Source organism: Oryzias latipes, chromosome 15 (assembly GCF_053564925.1).
Source record: "Oryzias latipes strain Hd-rR chromosome 15, Olatipes_Hd-rR_3.1".
NCBI classification, from domain to species: domain Eukaryota; kingdom Metazoa; phylum Chordata; class Actinopteri; order Beloniformes; family Adrianichthyidae; genus Oryzias; species Oryzias latipes.
The window spans coordinates 18,052,886-18,075,000 of record NC_136251.1 but is presented as its reverse complement, the minus strand read 5'-3'; the positions used below and the strand labels follow the sequence as shown (position 1 = coordinate 18,075,000).

Here is a 22,115-nt window from a genome sequence, read left to right as displayed (position 1 = left end):
ATTTAAAGTTCCATTTTTACTTAAATGCATGCGTCATTTGACATTATAGGCAGCGTTTAAAAACATACCAGTTCTTTTAGGATTTGATCTTTATGATTTGCTCTTGAATCAGGCCGTCTTTGCCACTCAGTCCTCTTCTCTATCTATGTTTCTTTTCGTCTCCTGGTGCCATCGCTCTTTCGGCATGGATGCACAAAGTACAGACTGACATGTGGGACTGTAAGCCCAAATGGACACGTCGAGTTTAGCCGACAACCCCCAAAACATCAGCCAATTTGTGGGCAAATAGGAAGGAGAAGTGAGACATAAGGGGAAAAAAAAGGTCAGAAAGACAAAGGAAGAGACATCATTGTAATGTTGTTCATAGCACTGGCTTTGTACAAAAGAGATCTAATTAGTATTTCTGCATGCACACAGGGTGACACACATAAGTGGCAAAGGAGCATAGCAAAAAAGGGAAAAGATAGGTAGAAGACATAGCACCTGAAATTGTATCCATGGAAAACAAACTACTGGCTCCAACATGATAAATAAAACAGCAGAGGAGACCAGTTAGCAGATTTTCACTATGTGAAACGTATTCTTCCGATGGTCAGCGAACGCTTCTTTGCTGAAGAAAATACGTTTTAACTTAAGAGATTTGGGTAACACTTTATAATAACTATCCGTTATAGCTGGTTAACAAATCATTAATAAAATCTTAACAAATCATTAATAAACTCTTAGTCATGGAGCAATAGATGACTTGCTAAATAACTGTTAACAGTTAGTTAAGGATTTATAAATGTATCTTATAGATAGACAGCAGATAACTAACAAGCTTTTAGTTACTGAGCTATAAATGACTTGTTACCCGTATATTCATGAGTTCTAACTGTACCTTATTAATTAGCCAGATGATGAAGAAACTGTTAATAAATTACTTACTAATGACTTATTAAGAATCAGTTAATACTTTAAACATGTTACTAGGACGTTATTATAAAGTTGCAGCTATTCCTCATTTCTTCACTATTTGTAAATGAGGATCAATTCCAACTTTATAATAACGTCCAAATAACATTTACAAGCTAATAACTAACGCTTAACTGGTATATTAACTCACACTTTACAGGTCAGTTGTTAATAGTTTAACCATCTGCTAGTGAAGCTTTGTTGAAAAGCAAATGGGTGGGACAATTTCAAGGTACAAAAATATGTAATATTCAAAATATCAGATGCTTTATCTCATCCTTCTTTCACTAATAGCTTTTTCTGTTTACCGTACTTGACCAAAGAAACACCACAAGTTAAGTGTTGAACACTGTTTATTCCTTTTCCACACATACTGAGTCGTCACATGGCAGATCAGCAGAATAAAATGGAATTTTAGAACTTTTTGAGCAGAACGCTGGTCAAACAGATCTTTTAATGTCCATACATCACAGCAATGTCATGGATTACCCGTCCTAGCGGCCCTTTGCGATGTTGACGGCCAAGCCACTCATGCCATTCAATAACTCTGAGATGGTCTAACAGTAACTCTTCTGTACGATTTCCCCTGAGTCTCCACACATTTTCCTTAACTGTTCTCCAGGCCCTCTCTATGTGTTGAGTATGTGCACCTGTTTGGGCATCGACATATGACACACTGTGATTGACAGTGAAATGAGTGTAACCTAGCTCAGGTAAAGCATTGTGATAAGCCCGCCATTCGTCACTTATTATTGTAGAGCCTACTTTAACATGGTGAGCTATAAGCGGCACCAGATCTCTCCTTCTTCTTCTCTCAACCAAGCGAAGAATAGGTTTAGCATGTCTTCTCCCCCTCCGGTCAACACCTAGCATCCCAAACACCCACTTCTTCCTCTTCCACCCACCAGCCATTCGTCCCCGTCCATACTGTTGAAAACATGAAATATTAGGAATTATTCTTCATCAAACCAAAAAAATATCTGTCATTCAATAATTTGTATATTTGCATTATTACATAATAGTGATTGCTGCTTGCCTTTCTTTTATGTCTAAAGTGGCTCTCATCAACTGTGACAAACTGCTCCTGCCCCCCGATGTACTGGCCTCTTGCTTGCTGATATCTGTCCATTGCAGTGGTGCAAACATCTCGCAGCTTTCGAGCCATCTTGGACAGTGTTGCTGAGCTCCCAGAAATGTCGTCACTTATCATGTCCACTTGACGTAGGCGCAGGCCTTGTGCAAATCTAATGAAAGAGCAAATTATTATTACACCACAGTTCTTGTCTCCTTTTTGGTTTGATAGACAAAAAATCCAAAAATTTAAGGTGTAAATTACAACTTTTAGCAAAATAAATCACAGAAGTGAAATAACTCCAATCACTTATCTTCATGACTAGAGATGCTACATAAGATGAAAAGCAACATTTTAGTAAGTACAGTCTGCAAGTATTGTTTATGGCAGCATAGTTATATTGTATTTCTATAGAAATAAACACTTTATGTCAAAGACAGACATTCTAAAATAAAATACCAATGCAATAGTGTACCTGTAGAGAAACCGCATCCAGTTGAAGAGGGAGACCTTTGATTTGCTGAATATAGATTTGTGTCTAACAGACCTCTTCAGTTTCCTTCCTTTGTGGCTGTGGTGTTTGCAAATCCTGAAAATATACAAATAAAAATACTTATGACATAGGCCAAGGTAGTGGCCAAAGCAGTGATTCTAAATCTGTGTTCAAGTCAAGGACCCCCCAAAGTAATGTGTATTTGGCCATAAAGCCCAACTAGAAATATTTAGTGCAAGGAACCCCAATAACATATACATTAATATATTTCAATGGTGTTGTTATTTTTTATAGCAGATATGCACAGCCTTTTAGCGTATTGTAATCATGTACATTGTGTAGTTTATAGTAGTGTGTATCTAGAAATTAAAGGGTGACCCAACAGGGCAGTTGAATGCTGACTCCACTCTCAGCCCATGATTTGAAAAATGCAAAACAAACAAAAAAAAGGAGTGGGGCTGGTGAAGGTAGGCTGAGCTGGGGAGATATGGTTTGGATCTGTGATTGACACTGACGTTAACTCATAAACTGTAAAAACAATGGACGAAACGAGGTGCACCACTGTTCCTGAGACAAGCGCCGCCATGTTGAAATCAGTAAACTGATTGAAACTGAAGCTCTGAGTCATCGGGACAGAAGCTGCCCAACTGATGACTCAGCTGATGAATCCCGAAATTCAACTTTACTACCTCAGGGGCAGAAGGCAGATGGTTATAAATTGAGGAGTTAAAAAAATGTATTATGATTTTCAAAAATTTGGCAAGAAGGACAATAGTCAGCATGTTTACCCTTAATCTTAACATGAGTTAAGATGCCCTTTTATTAGCACAATAAATAGATTTAATTTTCACAAGAAATTCTTTAACAAATTATCAATGTGTGTTGTCATTTTATTCAATAAAAAGAAACTTACCATGCATAGTTATCCACACAGACTGATTCCCTGAATTTCATCTTGTGTTTGCATTCTTTGCATCTCATCCGTCTTCTTAGAAGTCTTTTCTTCTGCAGCCATTTGATTAAGACTTTGTGTCTCCTTGTAGATTTAGTTTCTCCTTCGATAAGCTGTCTTAGCTCAGTGGCTAAACCAGGCATGATTTTAGTTTTCTTATCCTCCGTTTTTCCGCGCACTCACCACACTATTCCTTGAGCTTCAGTGACTAACTCCCGCCAGATTACGTTTGAATTGCAAACTATAATAAATCGGTGTGATGAGGATAAACCAAGCCAATCATATTCGTATTCATGGGCTGAGGGCGGTGCCATGCGGCCTCCCCCATCATATCGGCTGGTTATCAACTTGTCAATCACCGTTGTAGGCCCATTTTGATTAGTTGCAGTCGGCGACAACCTAGACAGATGCGCCCATCCTTCACTCACGAGTCACGTAGCAAGTTCTTTAAATTGATTTCAAGGCATAGAGATGAACACACGGTCTGGTAAAATGTCCAACCCCAGCGGGAATGCGCAAACTACCGCGATAAATCCAGGTACTGTCGGAAAAAGTCAACAGCGGGAATTTCGAAGGAGAGGGAAACTTCAACTGTGGACCAGCCGGATGTGCACATGGACGATGACGGTGTCGGTAAGCAAACGTGTTATCTTTTCTTTCAATGAAAAGAAGCTTGATTGAGATTGATTAAACATCGGAGTTATTGGTTTGTTTTACACAATTCAACCATATTAGTGAAGCCACTGGCTAGGGCACAATCTTCCTGCACGACTCGTGCCACGAGCACCCCAAAAATGTACCCCCCCCCCCCCCGCAGTTTTTCTAGACTAAAACCGCTCATTTCCACGTCCAAGTTAATGAAATGTGCGCAAGGGCACCCTTACTGTCGTGTGTACTTGTTGTAATTACAGTATTTGCACTCTGTGAAGAATACACTGGAGCAGCCCGTACGCATGTGCGCGGCGCGCGCGTATGTGTGTGTGTGTGTGTGTGTGTGGGTGGGGGGGGGGGGGGGGGGGGGTTAACGCGCGGGGCAAACCAACTTGGCTGCAGAGGACGTGAACATCTGAACAGGTACAGAGCCGGGGAGGAGCTCAGACACCGCTTATGACTCCAGATCCCGCAACAAACCAGCAGCTGCTTTCTAAATAAAAAAATAGTTTTTATCCATAAATTAATGTAATTTATTGGGTTTACTGGATTTTATGAAAAGTGGAAGCAGAGAAAAAGACGAGTCTGCATCAAAGTGAATTTGTTTCCATCATCTCACTCATCATGACTCTGGGTATTTGACAGACAGAAAAGTCTATACCAGGTTGTGAAAAATGGACAAAGGATCTAAAGAAACATCAGCGTCCAGTTTAGAAACAAGAAAAACACTCCAAGGATAAAAGTATGCAGGCGGGGTCCAAAATTAAAAACTCACTAGGTGCCAAATATGACCAAATTTGACGATGGAGGAGTAAAATTAAGAGCAACATTTGGCTAATGAAGGTTTGCTCTTCATTAGCCATTTCTTGTTAATTCGCTTATTGGTGGATTTTATCTAAGCTCTTCTGCCGTTCTTGTATGATATTTGTATAATATTAACCCTTCAGAACATCAAAACATTATTTTTAAAGGTCATATTTTATACATTTACCCTAACCTGGCTTTTCTAATTAGAATTTGTTCTTTATGGTATCATTTCAGATACTGAGGAAACTGTAGCTCCAACAGCATTTCTGCATTTTAAGAAGAAAGAGCTTAAACAACGTGAGGCCAAGAAGAAGAAGCAGCACACAGTCACCAAAAAAATCAGTGACCTGACTAAGGAGAGAGACTCCCTCTGCCAACAAGTTGGTCAAAGTAAGTGGGCCCACAGTTTTGTTTGTTGTTTGAAACAGGACTGCACACCTGGCAATAATACTTTGGTGCTTTGTAAAATATATATATTAAGGGAAAGAAAGGGCAACATTTAACTGTGAGAAGGCCCTCATCAAAACATGGAGCTCGGCGCTATGGCCAAAAAAAAAAAAACTTTGTCTAGGTTGTCCTCATACTCCCTCTTCTGCTAACGACCATCAAACGGATTTTGCTGCGTGTGATTTGATGCTCCAAGTTTAAAGTCACCACCACAGTGACCAAATTTTATTTTTTGACTCACCAGCCACCATCAATAATGTGTTTCATTTCCTATCACAAATAAGTTGTTTTTGTTTCCTTTAGCACAGCAGCAAAACATGTCACTTAAAAAGACCCCCATGCATCGCCCACAAGATCAACTGTAGTCTGGACCAGCTGACGAGAATGACAACTTTAAGAAAATGAAATGATCTAAAACTAATTTGTAAATGGCATGAAGACATTTTTAATGTCATGCAACTGGAAACTCTAACTAAAACATGCAGAGAAAACAAGGACAGATTTACTCCAAGAAAGCAGAGTGCTGGGTAAATAGAGGCCAGATTCTCCCAAAAAAATGGGAAAATCTTGAACTACAAATTTGAATTAATTGATCAAATTAATTTATTGGCCAGGTCTATTGGAACACAAGTGTGTTATTGCACAGTTAGTTCCTAAAAGATAATAGCCTATTTGTAGCATCGATTAACAGCAAACACATCTGTTCAACTGATGACCCACAGTGATGCTGATTAATTAAATAGTAAGTCTTGGGAAATGCAAATGTTAAAAGAATGTATGCGAGTGGACTTGTATTATCATAGGTAATAATTTCAAATTAACAATTGAATTGTGTTTTCTATCATGTTGTTCACACAGATAACAGTGGGACAACTGACTCATCCTCCTCGGCCAACACATCTCCTGGTGCATCTTCTTTTTCTTCGTACATCAGTTCATCCAGCTCCAGTTCATTCAGCTCCAGTTCATCCAGCTCCAGTTCATCCAGCTCCACTTCATTCAGCTCCTCTTCATCCAGCACCTCATCAACTGCTTTTTCAGATCAGAAATTGAAGAAAAAACGCAAGAACAAAAAGATGCACCGCCACCGGAGTCAAAAAAAAAAGGACAAAAGAAAGAAAAAGAAGACAAAAAGGGAACACAGCAGGCGAAGAGGTAAGCGTAAAGACAGGACAGCAAAAAGGCCACTCCCCTCATGTGTGTCAGGGTGTCGAGCATGGAGACATCACATCTGTCTCTCTGTGTCTCTGTTTGTCTGTATCTATCTTTTTCTATGTCTGTCTAGCTTTCTTTCTGTTTTTGTGTGAAAAAATGTTTTAAATGTATGTCCTGGTGGGTATAGTATTGTGAACTCTCCAATTGCCTTGTTTGTGTAGTCTTCATCCCTTTTTGCAACCGCATAGTATCTGTGTTTGTGTCCCTGTGTTTATTCACTTATTGTATGTTTGTTGTACTTAAATTTCTATCTGTTTCAGCACGTCATCCTCAAGAGGTCATCAAGAGATACAAGAAAGTCCTAAAGGCTTACAAGAAAGGGAGAAAGCTGAGTTTGGCATATCAGAAGGTCGGTGTTGACCGAAACACCATTGTCAGCAATGCTCCGATCTGTGAATTGGCTGTGGTGGCCCCAAAGACATATAAGGAGTTACTGGGTGCCCACACGCCACAGCAACGACTTCAGGACTTTTCAAAAAAATGTCTGGAAGTGATAAATAGTGATCCAAACCTTTTGAGGGATGTTGAACATCAAAAGAAGAAGGGAAAACTGATTCCTCTGTCCAGGAAAGCTTAGGTATTGAAACACTGCGGGATGGTGTCACAGAGTAGTTCAGTGTTGCTCAGGTCCGGTTGACCAAATATATTGAGTTCTAATTGTTCTACAGCAAAAGTGCCAATTGCTTGTTATAGATTCATTTGTTTTTTTCTGTTCTGCTCAAAAAGTTCTAAAATTCCGTTTTATTCTGCTGATCTGCCATGTGACGACTCAGTATGTGTGGAAAAGGAATAAACAGTGTTCAACACTTAACTTGTGGTGTTTCTTTGGTCAAGTACGGTAAACAGAAAAAGCTATTAGTGAAAGAAGGATGAGATAAAGCATCTGATATTTTGAATATTACATATTTTTGTACCTTGAAATTGTCCCACCCATTTGCTTTTCAACAAAGCTTCACTAGCAGATGGTTAAACTATTAACAACTGACCTGTAAAGTGTGAGTTAATATACCAGTTAAGCGTTAGTTATTAGCTTGTAAATGTTATTTGGACGTTATTATAAAGTTGGAATTGATCCTCATTTACAAATAGTGAAGAAACGAGGAATAGCTGCAACTTTATAATAACGTCCTAGTAACATGTTTAAAGTATTAACTGATTCTTAATAAGTCATTAGTAAGTAATTTATTAACAGTTTCTTCATCATCTGGCTAATTAATAAGGTACAGTTAGAACTCATGAATATACGGGTAACAAGTCATTTATAGCTCACTAACTAAAAGCTTGTTAGTTATCTGCTGTCTATCTATAAGATACATTTATAAATCCTTAACTAACTGTTAACAGTTATTTAGCAAGTCATTTATTGCTCAATAACTAAGATTTTATTAATGATTTGTTGACTAGCTATAACAGATAGTTATTATAAAGTGTTACCGAGATTTGTTTATCAGACAGTCTGTTTAAGCCTCGCTCTGTTTCCTCTCTGCTGCATTATTTGGAGATGTTTTCAGGGTAAACAGATAGTGCCAACATAAATGACCAAACTGAAGATCTCATATCTAGTTCAAACCTAGAGGTGGATCATTTCAATCTGGATGCTCATTTGTTGTGGATGTGGAGATCTGATTGGAAAGGGTTTCTATTCCTCCTTAAATGTCAGCTTTAGTTCTATAAGTTTTGTGCTGACTACGTTGTTGGGTTTCCTCAAAAGAGTATGACATATATAGCATAAATGCTGATTCTTATACACCTTTTCTGAACCTGTCATATAGTGGCAGGCACTGCCTGAATGCTGAGATTAGGAACTTTAAAGTTGCACAACCTTTACTGGAAGAAAATGCTGAAAGGATAACGATGCATTATGCATCACATGTATGTGAAGGTAAGCAGTTTCAGCTGCCATTACTGTCACTCACTGTCCAGGTATAGTCAGATTACATTCCTAATTTAAACAACTCAACAGCATAAAACTAAAAGTTGCCTCAATTCCTCTCTCAACCATCAGGTTTATAAAAACCTGACATTGAAGAGTTTAGATTTGGAGCATGAGTCCTCAGAGGGTTACACAAACCCAAAATTAAAAGCGTAAAATGTTGAAAGAAAATGAATGAATGCTTTCTAGAAGAGAGACTAAACAGAGTCTATGTAAAGACACTCTCAAATGACTCTTAAAGGAGAAGATTTGCTAAAGGACATCCTCATGTTGCTCCCAACAATTTAACACCCAGTCATGCACTGACTCATCGAAAACAGAAAACAGACATCTCATGCATCAGCAAAATTTAAAGATACGGTACAAGATTTTTCTTGCTGAGATACTGCTATTGACTGGTTATGGTAATAAAGCAAATATTGAGAAAATGAAGGAGGAAAACAATAATGAAGTCATCAGTCATCTGTAAGTTTGACTTTTTAAATAATTTTCTGTTTATTTGCATTTTCAGAAAACTGAAGTTTTGATTTAAACTTCTATCACGTCACACCCCAATTTGGGGGATTGTGAAGGAGGTACCACAAAGGAAAGAAAAATCTCTTGATTCTCAAATTTAAAAAGATATATATTAGGATTGGCAAATTACAGAAGACTGGCTCAGGCAAAACTAATGTTTCTGGAAAAATGTGAGTAAACACAAATAAATATTTTAGCTTCTAATTTCATTTCTCAAGGATATATAAACTCAATAGAGCATGATTTAGATGTGAAATTGCATTTTCAACAATTTCTTGCAGCAAAAAATAATTGTATGAGCCCTCATTTATCTGATTTTGTTTTCAAAATAAAATGGTTACAACAGCATAGGGCAGGTTTGATTAGCAGACTAACTGCACACTTGTTTTCATTCAGATTCTGCCATCAGCTATTTGGGACCAAGATCAACCTCAATATTTCACTTCATTAGTGGTTTAGAAATGCTCTCTGGCACAGATATGGCTTACGCATTGTCTACACACCTATCATCTCAAACCCATCTTTTTCATCCAGTGATAAAAATACAGGGATATCCTTGACTCACTCGCAATAAAGATTTGATCATCTTCAAATTGAACAACGGAGGTGCTGACGAGATGCTCCCACTGAATCTCCACATAAAATTTTGTACACTTCAGAGAATCGTAAAGCTCAGAAATGTCATGTTCAAGTCAGCGTGCGAGACATTTTCCAGGGACAAGCTGGTACTCGCAAGTCTTCGGGGTCAATCATGTAATTCTTTTTGCTATATTTATTTGTTGAAGGTGTACACAGGCTTCTTTTAAATTTGATCAGACAATGTACACTGTTATTTATCTTTCTATTGACACTGACTGTACATTATGCAAAGAAAAACAGCAGTTCTTTTGTCTTAGACACTTAAATGGCTGCTACTGCTTCCAGAATGTTTGACATATTTAGAACTTTATGAATTCACAAGAGTGCATTGTTTTGCATGATCAAAAAAAGTTTGAATTACATTATAGGGTGGTGATAATATTGTGCAGTATAATTTCACAGTTTTGTAGCTCCTGTGCAAGTGACAGATGGGGTCATTGTGAAACCAGCAGCTCTACATTTGTGGTCTTGATTCATGGCATGAAACAGCCCAGCAAAAGTGTGAAAGCTCATCTGTTTCATGTACGCAACAGCTGCTCTCTGCACCAATTCTCATTAAAGCGCTGTCACTGTTCAATTAGGAACTGCATTAACTTCACTTCAATTAACCAAAGGAGAAACAGCATGTGGAGATATGGGAAAACGCTGAAAATGTTTTATGGGTGACAGTGTTTCTGTATTAAAGACATTTACACAGTAACTGCTTGAAATTTTCCCAACAGGGAAAACAAGGATGGCAGCAACCTTAATTACACTTCATTCACAGGGGGATGCAGAAAGGGGATGGTGTTTTAAAAGGGCTGTTATTTTTACCCATCTACACACTGAATGGGAACATCAGCAGTTATGTTATGTAATAATGCTGTGATAGCATTGCACACATGCTGTATGTTGTAATTAAAAAAAGGAATTCAAAAGTTTTGTCATCAATCACTTTAAAAACAGCTCTAAGACGCTTGGCTCTAAGTAAGGCAGAGATTGCACAGTTGTTCAAAAAGTCAAACTTTAGGATTTAAGGGTGATTGTCCTTACTTTTGAAATCTCTTTTCTGGCTGCCGATTGCCTGCATCAGGTGTTTTCTTGTGCTTCTCTGGGGCTCTTATAGTCTCTGATTGGTTGACACGACTCATCTTCTTTGCCAAAGTTCAGATTTTCGAACTCTTAACGCGCCCCACTGTGATGCTCAAATTACACTGCGACACCCAAAACCTGCTGCTACAAGACCAACGTGCCGCGCTCAATGCTCAAATCGTGCTGCAGGATCCGCGATTGCATCTGTACATTGACTTAGCATTGGAAATTGAAGTCTCTGATGTTCAAATTGCCTTCGGTGTGAACACAGCTTAACAGAGAGCGATCGACCTCTTAGCAGGTTCGCATCTCATTGTAAGACATTGGTGCAAACATAAGATCTGTGAGGAGGCAGAGAGGTATCTTTGTCCATATTGAAGACCTCTCTAAACTGTGAATATTAAGAATATACCTTAAGCAAATCCAGATATTTCTCCTCTCTCTGGTCATAACAAGCAGGATGTGTGTTCATAATTCTGAGGCAATTTGTAGAACGTGATCAGTTCCAACATATCTACCCATTCAACCAATTAGTTGGGGGGGGGGGGGTTGTCACCTGATTTAACTGTGAGTTCTGTTTGCAGTGGTAAAGGTGCAATCATAGGCGCGCTTTATAAGCTGAATCTTTTGACATATGTGTCGCCCATGAAGTTGCAGTCCACACTGGAGTCAACAAACACCACTCCAAGAGTAGAATGCTTCTAAACATGAAGCATAAGGGCAGTCTTATTAGAAACTGGGAAGACAAAGAACGACAATGATTCACACATGCCTTCCTCCTCCAAGTTGAGCCTGGTCTCTCAGCGGACATTTAGCTGCTTGATGTCCTGGTTCCCCGCAGTAACAATCATGACTTCTGGTGGAACTCCTACCCTCTTCTGGGGCACCTGTGCACGTCCCAGTTACATGGGTTCAGAAATGTCCTTTCTACAATCTTGCCAGCGAAGACTTCAAAGATCTCAGAGGGGGATGAAGGGAGATGCAAGGTGTAGTGAATCTCATACTAACAGACAGACTGGACAGGGATGTCCTGTTGGAAAAACAGAGTATGAAAATGACCATTGTTCTCAAGTCAGTGGAGAAGACTTAAGTCTCTTCCTTTGAGATTTAAACGCAGCTCAAGTCTGAATCTCAAGTCCAAGTCCCCATTTATATCTCAGTTTCTTATTCATCAAGACTATGATCCATACTATTAGGCCTTCCTTTATTACGGAATCATCGGTTGACCTTTACATTCACTCTCTGCTATTGTGTAAGGAAGCAGCAGTCTTTCTTACACTGCAAGTTAGGAAGGCTTTGGCCTCTTACACAGAAAGTAATTTGATTTTTGACCAAACTCAATACTCTGGCTTGGTCTCATTCCTTTTTTCATACAGTTTGCTGCCATAGTCAACTAAGCAGACAATCAAAAAATCACATTTACACATTTATTCTTTACCTGATGTCAAAAAACTAAAAATTAAAACACTCAACTTTGAATGTCTTATCTCCGTTTCTGCTTATTATGCACTTTGTTTGTGAGTCGCTTTGAATAAAACCTTTCGCTAAATGAAAAAATGGTAGATGTAACTGGAGTGTATACACACACGTGTGAGATCACTGACAATAGCTGCCCAGAAAACAAAACTGTACATCACATGACAAACAGCATCAGCGGCTTCAGCAGCTCTGCAACAAACCCTGCTGTTTGCTCATAATTATACTGATGGATAGCTATTCCACACTTCTTGGGTCATTTCATCACTGCAGCACATTTTACCACACCAGTTTAGTAATAGCATGAGCTCTTGTGATGCACGAAATGGGTTTCAATTTTTTCCTGCAAATAAATAAATGCTAAGTACTCTGAGGTGTAAACAGATCTCTCTGTAAAATATCAGTCTTTTTTTTAAGAAATATGTAAAAGTAAGCTGCAGAGATTTTCACACTTTGCAACTTATATCAACAGTACAAAGTATTTGTAAGAAAAGTTGATGGCACGTCAGCAGATTTTCTTGGCATTAAACACTTTTTTTCTTTTCCTCACATGACAGTTTTTATAAATAGTGGAAAAAGTTTTGGAGCTGGATCTCTGTCCTGACTTCATCTGTGTCAAGAAACTTGTAAAAGTGCAGATTCATCATTGCGAACACCAGAGTTCTTGGATTTTGTCAGTGATTAAGAAAAATAGATGCAGTGGGATGGCTATTTTCCTGCATCACACATCAAACCTAGACCTGTATTGATGTTTGCGAATACAGACAGAAAAGATGTACTATAGATGTATGATCATGTTATAATGTCAGATCACTTCTTTTTGAAGCTATAAAAATGTGTTTGAGATGTAGAATGGCAATAAAGGTAGTGTGGCTAATCAGAGGATCACAGGTTCATTGTCCGTCCATGTGTCAGTGTCTTGGGCAAGACATGAACCACACATTGCTCCTGGTTGTTGAGATTGGTGACAGTATTGGGCATCAATGTGTGAATGTGTTTGTGCATGGGTGAATGGGACTGTGACTGTAAAGTGCTGTGGGTCTTAAAGCAAGTAAAAAAAAAAAGGGGGAGGGGGCTACATGAGTATGCAACATTTACCATTACCTTTTACTTCTTAAAGTCCTGCTCCAATCAATTTTTGATCTATTTTAAAAGTGTTCTCGGTGGCATTTTATTTATAATTATGCCGCTTTTAGGAAAAATAAAAATAAAAATCATTTTCTAGGACATAGTTTGTTCAGAGCAGCAGTAGTTTATCAGAAATTTGAGTCTGAGTTTTGGGCAGGACTGTTGTTACGCAGTAAGCCTAAGCCAAAGTCAGTAAGTTCTGACTTTGTTCATACACTCTCTGGCCAGCTTACAGTGTCTACAAGTGGATGCATCAGAATGGAGCACAGCAGGGAGCTTGTGGCCTGCCGACATCTATGTCACTGCTACAAACATTTTCAAACAGCATTTTTGCTAGCCCATGGATTACAAAGATTTGATAAAAGAAATACTCAGAAATACAATTTTAAGCTTAATTTTCTTTATATATGTCCTCCATCATTAGAAAAATGCCACAAAAACACCAGAAACACAATTTTCATTGGTGTGTCTTTAACACTGTCTTGTCTCATGTTGAAGTAGTGTTGAAGACAGGAATCTAGTGTTGAAGACTTTCAATCTCTTTCGTTATAGCAGCAGGAAATGAACTGATCAGACAAATAAAGCTTTAACACACTGTCAATCTAAAATAAGGAAAGACACTAATCCAAAAAAGATTTAAAAAAAACTAAATGAATGACTTGAAAGGGAAATAGATGAAAACATATTTACAGTTTATAAATGCATTACTACTAGATGAAGGAAAATACATTCTGAAATTGTTTTAGAGATGGCCCTAATATTAACAAGTGCACTTTGTTAGAACTGCCTCTAATTCAGTGATAAATCTAATTTAAAAAAAAACAACATTTTCAAGCATTAAAAGAAAAATGAAGAAATTGCTGTACTTTCCAAAGTTTTCCATTGTCTAAAGTTATAGTGGCCAGAAGCTTGCTCCAAAGGTCAGAGTGATCAGATGTTGCTCAGCTTTATTATAGTTGCACTACAAATGTGCCAAAGCAATTTCTTGAAAGCATTTCATTATCTTGTCTTCGTGGTGATTCTTTGTTTTGCCTATAAGGACAGTTAAGACTTTTATAGTTAATTTCATGACTCATTCCATTTAAAAACAATATTATTTTTTTATACACAATAACTGCCAGAAATATAAGTCATTAATATTTATAGTTAAATTGGCCTATTTGGCGTTTTGTGATCTTATGTCTTTCCTTTTAAACTCCAGCTCTTATGGGTTTGTTTGAAGGAAACAGGAGGAGATTAAACAAAGTCCTACTATGAACCACTCTTCCTTTGTCTTTCTCTAGCGATTGTGGTAAATTAGCAAATGCCAGGGGCTTGTCAGGATATCAAACTTAAGTAAGTCCACTGACAGTACTTTAATGAAACACTGATGGCTCGAAAAGTACCTTCTGAAATTGAATGGATAACTGTGTGTGTGTGGATCCTCAGCATCAATGCCGTTTTCCCACACACAAGCTGAGCAAGTGTAATTAAACATCCTGCTGATTCTATCACAAACATGCACGTATACAATGCATGCACAAGCAGTAATTGTTGCTGAAAATGATGGTTCCAGTGGCAAAATGAGAAACATGTGATAAGTCTCAAAGGATGATGAAACAAACTATTTTGCTGTGACAGTATTATAAGGTTGATGTTAATAGTGCTTATATCTTGTCATTATACTAAATAACTGATTTTGAACAAATTTTACAGATATTTACACAAATCCCTTAGTTATGATTATGATCAAATATATTAAAAAGAGTATCCCTGTCCAGTTAAAGAAAACCAATAAAACTGTTGGATGTAGAATCATTTTTACAGGCTCGTGCAGGTATGAATGCACAGAGATAAGAGATTTAATGGTTTCACCAGTGTGCAGTAGAGTTGGTTATTAGATTGCTTGATGCTCAGCATTAGGAAGTTGGATTGGTGGGTTAAACCACCTAATGGTTCCCAAGTGTGGCTGTGTCCCCCAGGGGATGGGTCAAATGTGGAGAACAAATTTCACACACCTACATGCATGACAGCTAATTGGACTTTAATGTTTTTGTGAAGATCCGTGATTTTAAAATTATGTCTTGGTTTGTATCTGCTGTAATTAAAGTTTATTAATAACCAGAATAAGCACAGTGCAACTGATTCATTGAAATTAGCAAACTTTACTTCCAAAAGTTATCTTCCCCCTTTTCTCGTCTTGCCTTTACTTTCTTTGTGGCTCCATGAAACATCAATATTTTTGCCCACAGCAAGCTTGGGGCCGACCTAAGAGAGTTTCATACATTACTCTGTCAGTATTTTCCCTGTATTAAAAATCAGTTTGGGACTCTGGTGAAAAAGTTTTTGCCGACTGCTCTATAATGTTAAACAGTGTCAGGACAAAGTGTTTCTCTTTTCTGTGGTTGATGTTTATGTTTGGGTGATGAATAATTAAATGCATTTTGTAGTTAATTGTTTTGGGAATTCCTTTTTTGATGGGCATTAGCAAAACGTTTTAGATTCTGGGAACCCTTTTTTTTTCTACACTCTTACCATAAGGCATGCTGTTTCTGGGCTATATGACAATATGCTTTAGTTTACTGGACAAAGAAGAATGCTTGAGCAGAGCTGACTGATGCAGGGTCAGAATAATTGGGTGGGTTAACAAAAGGATCAAGTGTCATCATACTCAGCGGGCTGCTCAGCTCCTTTAATGGGACAATAATTGACATATTGATCTAAAGCACAGGGCTCGGCTCAATAAGAGGAGATGCTGTGAAGATGGGAAAGGCATAAAAAGGCATTTTGTAAGATGTATCACATAACAAATTCAACAGTTGTTTGATATAAAAGAAGGTAAAATATTTTGGCATGTCACCAGAAAGTTTCCAGTGTTAGAGTGAAAGGAAAATTGCTTTGTTTGTGTCAATTTCTATACTGACGTTTTTAACCATAGAATATGGCATTGTTTTCTAATGATGGAAGTATTCAGACCTTTTTAAAAAAAACTAAAAAAATCGTTGATTGGAAAATCTGAGTTACAAAACAGCTTTAAGAGGTCAATGTTTAAATTTTGGTCTTTTGTTTTCCATTGGCCTTATAATCTTAAATCTCATCTCTGACTTTTGTTTGCACAAAATTACATTCAATAAGAGATTTTTGAGATTCTTTTTAAATGAAACCCAGTCAAGCTCTTCAACAAGTTTTCTAGTTGTGACCTTTTTTTTCCAGTCCAACATGTCTACAACATTCAACCTTGTCACAAAAATCTATATTTCGGACAAATCATGCAGTTTGTGCTACAAGCGATAAATTTGGCATGGATGTACCTTAGGATCTCTACTTTTAAAAAAGCATTTTTTGCTAAAAGAAAAATCCAAAATGGCAGCGATTTTTAAATATGGTGGCCATACACTTAATTGTTAAAAAAATATTTGACGTCCATTTGCCCCAGTCTCAAAAATAGGCAAAAAAAAGCAGTCTATAAACTTAATGGGTAACTAAAAAATACTATTATATGTATAGATTATATTTTAAAATCTTGGATTTTCACATGGCTAACATGCTTTTCTGAAAGAGGGGGTCCTAAGGTACAGCCATGCCAAATTTAATGCTTGTACTACAAAATGCACAAATACTTTTTATATCCGGCTCCACTACGGTGTCTGCCTCCATGACTAGAATTTGACCTTTGACTATGGAGGAGTCTGAATGCAGGAGATTGGGCTTGTGACTGTAGCCGAAAATGGCAAACTTATAGCTGAGGGGCAAACAAAAAAAGGGTGAGAACAGAAGGCAAACTGAAAACTATGAGTCAACAAACAGCTGAGTAACTAAAACTTGGGCCAGTGATGGAGGGGAAACAGAATACTATTGAAGCATGACCAATAAAAACTCAAACAGAACCAAGTCTAAATTAAATAAGTATAAACATCCCAAATTTTCTGTAAGAAGAGACAGGCTGATTCACCCCATTGCCCTTCAAACAAGAGGCTTCAGTTGGTGTCTTTGTCCAGCTGTATTTTAAGTATTAAATTATTCTTATCAATATGTTCTCTGTACTTGGGTCATACAATCCCAAACTGTGATTGCAATTATCTGTAAGCTGTTATACCTTAACATCAGAAGCTCAAATTGAGCTGTGAGTTGGCTATCACTGAGGTTTTACACCCACATGTTCCCATTTATCAGTCCTGATATGTTGAGACACACAGGAGGCAGAAGAAACCTCCATAGATTACCAAAGCCATGAGTTACGCCTTCCTTCACGGAGAAGCACATAAGTCACACTCTCGCTTGCGTTGACTTTCAGCCCCTCAAACATCCATTGCACTCTGGCTGAACCTGTTTGCTGGCCCGGTGAAATAAAGCACTGCAATTGATGTAATAAATCATGATTTTTGTGTCAGGCAAATTTAAATCCTCAGCACATGTTTCACACATAGCTTCTATGCCTCAGTCCCAGTTATAAAGGTGTAACGTGGTGGATTCAATTTTTCTAACCTTCACCCCTGAGCAAGAATCAGGAAATAAATCCCAAAATGAAGGGTTGGTGAAAGAAAAATGGGAAGAACAGTCTTGGAGTTGACACCACAATTCCCAGCTGGATGGGAATTGATGAGGTTTCCGTTTTTTACTGTGCAGGTATGAGGGTGGTTGACAGCAAGTAAATCTAATGGTGATTGGAGCTGCTGGGACACAGGCTCCAGCTGTCTTTACTTGAAACTGCCCCGAGACGTGATGGATGGCTTTGCTGCTGTGTCTTTAATTTACACTGGAACTCAGAGGGGTAGACATGGTATCTGTGATCATCATTTTGTGGGGGTTATTAGTGGTTTTCACTACATGGAACTTGATAGGAGCAGCTGATTATGCTAGTTTTGCAGAAATATGTTACCTGATCCTGCATGTGTCAGCAGGTTCATGCATTAACAGGACATAAGCAAGCAGAGTTAAAGTAAATCGTTTGGATGCCACTGATAGGTGTGGACAGGTTTTTATGTGCATGTTCACTTAGAGGGTTATGCAGTAAAACTACACAATGTTATGAGAGTAATACTTGAAATACTTCTTTAAATAAACTGATGTTTCACAAAGGGACTGGGGAGTGGCAGTTTGCTTTTCCAACAACACATGACTGATGTGCTTTACCTGCGTAACCCTTGTGCTATCCTAGGCACTTTAACATTGGGAGTTGGGTCATCTAGACCCACTAGACAGTGCTCTGAACCTTTTTTCTTCAAGGATTTGTGATCTTCACTGGTGTCCATGGATTACATGAAATCTTTCCACCTTTATCCACCTTTGTTTTTGTAGGGAGAACACGTCAATGTAAGGGGGGGGGGGGGGGGGCATCTAAGATAGTAGAAGGGCTAAACACTTTCCTCTAAGAGGAAAACTTGTTTCTGTTGAATTTTTGTTCTCTATTTTCCATCAGATTTGCTTTCAGACAGGTACCAAACCTCGCATGTCTGGAGGAAATCAGCTTTAACCCTTAGTAGTCCAGGGCATTTTTTCTGTTTCACAAATTGCTCTGTTAATTTGTCTTTAAAACTGTTTTTTTTTTTTTGGCAATGCTTGATATCAATATTTTACTACAACCCAAACCTCTATTTTTTCAATTTCATGATGAACCTAAAACTGTCCAAAAAAAAATAATTTTTCGCAGTAAAATGTCATTCTTTATTGCAAAAATCACAGAAATTTAGATCAAACTGCTTGAATGTTTTGTATCATAAGATCAACGAAAGAAGATGTATAAATCCACAAACAAAACAAAGACAAGTCCAAAACAATATGAAATAAGTCTAAAAATTAGGCGAAGCTCAATTAAACTGCAAAGTTCAATTGATTTTTTTTTCTAATGGGTATCACAATTACATATCTTAACTTTAGTTATATTTGTTTTAAACCAAACATTTTAAAGCTATCAACTTTTTTAACCTTTTCATTAAATTTTGAATGAAAACAAAATTTAATGGTCTGTACCTTTCAGCAGCCAATTTGATTGGCAAACTCATTGGTGAGTTCAGAGACTACTGAGGATTAAGCAAATGTGTTATTAGTGAGTAGAAGAACCTCTTCCAATTTAATTCAAAGAAAGAGAATGAGACAGATGAGGCTTTCCCCAACTAAAAACAACAGTTGTCATGACCAACTGCCTCTCCACTCTTTGTCATTCCCAATGCCATCTCACTTTATCAGTTCTAATCTTGCTCCTTCCTGCTTCCTGCTCCACAACATCAGTCCCTTTATTTCTCAATCCTTCATTTATCACTTCCTCCACCTTTTTATCACGGTTGTGCCCTTCCTGACAAAGCCTTCTAGACATGTACCTGTACTCATGACTGGCACACAAAAACACTGGATGTTCCCCCTTGATTCTAACTTCCTAAGATGAGTGAAATGATTGCATTCCAATGTAATATTGAGGTCTACAGTCATTCAGGATTTGCGGATAAACATACTGTAGATTTAGCTCTTTAAGTTTCTTGGCGGTCTCAGTTTCTTTTGAGAGATGTTGAAATTTGAGCTCTGCAGAGTTATACTAATGGGCTGCAAGGCTCTTTATTTATTTCTAACACTGCAGATACTGTAGATGCTTCAGTCTCCTTTTGTATGTTTTACTTCGCTGTTAAGTTATATTAATGTAGCAACAGCTGTTAATCTGTGGTGCATTGAGTCTTAGCTAACTTTTGCCCCCTAACATGGCAAAAATAGAAAGAAATGACTAAGATTTTATCTTTGAATACAGCTCCTGTTTGCTGTCATCCACAAAAGTGAGCAGTTCCATGAATACACAAGAACAGAATAATAGTGGAAACATTTTCTGACATGTAGCTCTGGGCTTCCAGCCACCAACACCAGGTGCCAAGAGTCAGGTCAGTTATCTATTTCTTTGATGTGACCTGTAGTGTCATTTTAAGGTGATAATTTATTTTTTCTGTTCACCAGAAATGGAAAAGGGGCCCTTTGCCAGGTTGCATCTGGACTTTATGATCCAGTGTTAACATAATTTACTTTGAAGGTTTGCAGATATGTCCCACTGCACTGGGAGACACTGTCATGATCTGTTCTTTGCAGATCTGCACTGTCTGCACTACATCTTAAAATCAGACTTAAAGAAGAATTGACATGTAAAACTAACAGAATAGCTAAAAAAAACTGCTTACTCTCCAGCATCATCCTCACAGGTCTTGTCTAATTGGGATTCAGGCCAGGCAGAGCTGTCTGACTGCTTATCAATCTGACAAAGCGGTAACCCTGGTTTCACCCAGGAGACCTGATCAGTCAGTACAACCGAGAACACGTTGTCACTTTTCACCATGTAGACAGCAGCTTCAACATGACAGCTTGTTTGGAGCAGAACACTGACGAGATGAAGAGAACAGATGGATTGTTTTGGCCATTCAACAGTTCTTCTTGCACAGAAGGTGTGCAACAAAAATGACCTTATCAATCCGTTGAAGTAATGACATTCAGTCACTCATGTGTTGGTCATCATTCAACTAATGTTACCATCAATGGAGATGCTGAACTGGCAGCCCTCCTGCGCTGGAAACTTGACGTTTGTATGACTGTGTTAAAGTTTTGAAAGTCATAGCAGTTAAAATGCTGAGTAATGTTTAATGAGAAAGCATCTTGCATCATTTTGCTGGTTAAACACACCCATTAAAACTGTATTTTTGGTGTTTTAACATGTTCTTGTGGCATTTTTAATGATGGAGGACATATTTTAAAAAATTAAGGTTAAAATTGTATTTCTGAGAATTGTTTTATTCAAATCGTTATGAATGAGAAAAAAAAATGCTGTTTGAAAAACGTCTCAATTGTTACCTCTGGGCGGGCCAGAAGCTCCCTGCTAAGCTCCATTCCGATGCATCCACTTGCAGACAACGAGATCCATGTACATCTTAATTTTCACAGTCTGAGCTAGAATCTGGCTAAAAACTGTACTGCTGGATTGCTCTGAAATTGCTCGCCATTTTCATTGACCTTTCAGCAGCAGGGAGGGGAAATGGAGAGGGGGGTTGCTCTGCGCCAACAGCCCTGCCCACAACTCAGGTGAATTTCGAATGAACTACTACCGTTCTGCAGAAACTATGTCCTAGAAAATGACAAAAATCTTTTTGGATTTTGGCTAAAAACAGCAAATCATAATTAAAAGACCACTGGCTTTTCAAATAGATCAAAAGATTATCAGAGTGTTTTTTTAAGGATTTATTTGTAAAATGTTACACTTACACACTCCTGATAGTTTCTACTTTACTATCGATTGTCACTCTCTTCAACTTTTATTGATTACAAACATCTGCAGCATTTTTACTGAGTATTGTCCATTGTTCCATCAGGTAACCATTTGAAATAAAAATGGTTCCACATGAGTCTTATCAACTTTAATATCTTTAGCGTCCTCTTGACACCCTTGGCTTCAGCTTTTATGGGTTTCCAGGGAGCCATTATTACATTGTCACCTCTCCAGAGCATGCAATAAAACATCAACCTCACCTTGAAATCAGATGAGCTCAAATTCCTCCATTCTGTTGACATCTGGCCACTATTAGGAGGAACCTTTCAATCAAATGTTAATCATCATAAGCATCACCTTTTCTGAGCATGGGGTCTTCAGAATTGAGCCTGGAATATTTAGACATTTAGGGTAGGGCCTTAGCCAGGAAAGTTAGCAAAATAAATCTACCAAACATTTTCTACGGGCAGCGGAAACTTTCATATAGACAGGCACGGGATGAGCTGTTCATGGTTGTCTGCAGAGACTCCAGTCTAAGAGGCCAGATGTTGG

General features: G+C 38.0%; 3 protein-coding genes across 4 annotated transcripts in view; 2 read left to right on the top strand and 1 right to left on the bottom strand.

The window, feature by feature from the left end:
- Positions 1-22,115, top strand: part of LOC101156763 (inactive phospholipase D5) — a 63,658-nt gene that overhangs the window by 12,517 nt on the left and 29,026 nt on the right. The gene's annotated exons all lie outside the window — the stretch shown is intronic.
- Positions 1,214-3,811, bottom strand: LOC111948782 (uncharacterized). Its single transcript, XM_023963364.2, has 4 exons — positions 3,433-3,811; positions 2,502-2,615; positions 1,991-2,198; positions 1,214-1,881 (listed from the first exon to the last, which is right to left on the bottom strand). Exons 1-4 carry the CDS (start codon positions 3,612-3,614, stop codon positions 1,408-1,410), a joined length of 978 nt encoding a protein of 325 aa, XP_023819132.1. The 5' UTR covers positions 3,615-3,811; the 3' UTR covers positions 1,214-1,407.
- On the top strand, positions 3,944-7,285 carry LOC111948783 (uncharacterized). Its single transcript, XM_023963365.2, has 4 exons — positions 3,944-4,104; positions 5,164-5,319; positions 6,235-6,531; positions 6,852-7,285. The coding sequence occupies exons 1-4, from the start codon at positions 4,086-4,088 to the stop codon at positions 7,166-7,168; spliced, it is 789 nt and encodes a 262-aa protein (XP_023819133.1). The 5' UTR covers positions 3,944-4,085; the 3' UTR covers positions 7,169-7,285.

Excerpts from the sequence above, each read along its gene's own strand:
- LOC111948783 (XM_023963365.2), top strand. Across the intron at positions 5,320-6,234 it reads CTGCCAACAAGTTGGTCAAA|ATAACAGTGGGACAACTGAC; the intron begins GTAAGTGGGCCC and ends TTGTTCACACAG. Across the intron at positions 6,532-6,851 it reads GGAACACAGCAGGCGAAGAG|CACGTCATCCTCAAGAGGTC; the intron begins GTAAGCGTAAAG and ends TATCTGTTTCAG.
- LOC111948782 (XM_023963364.2), bottom strand. The coding sequence starts at position 3,614 with ATGCCTGGTTTAGCCACTGAGCTAAGACAGCTTATCGAAGGAGAAACT. Across the intron at positions 2,616-3,432 it reads TGTGTGGATAACTATGCATG|GATTTGCAAACACCACAGCC; the intron begins GTAAGTTTCTTT and ends GTATATTTTCAG. Across the intron at positions 1,882-1,990 it reads ACTTTAGACATAAAAGAAAG|TATGGACGGGGACGAATGGC; the intron begins GCAAGCAGCAAT and ends TGTTTTCAACAG.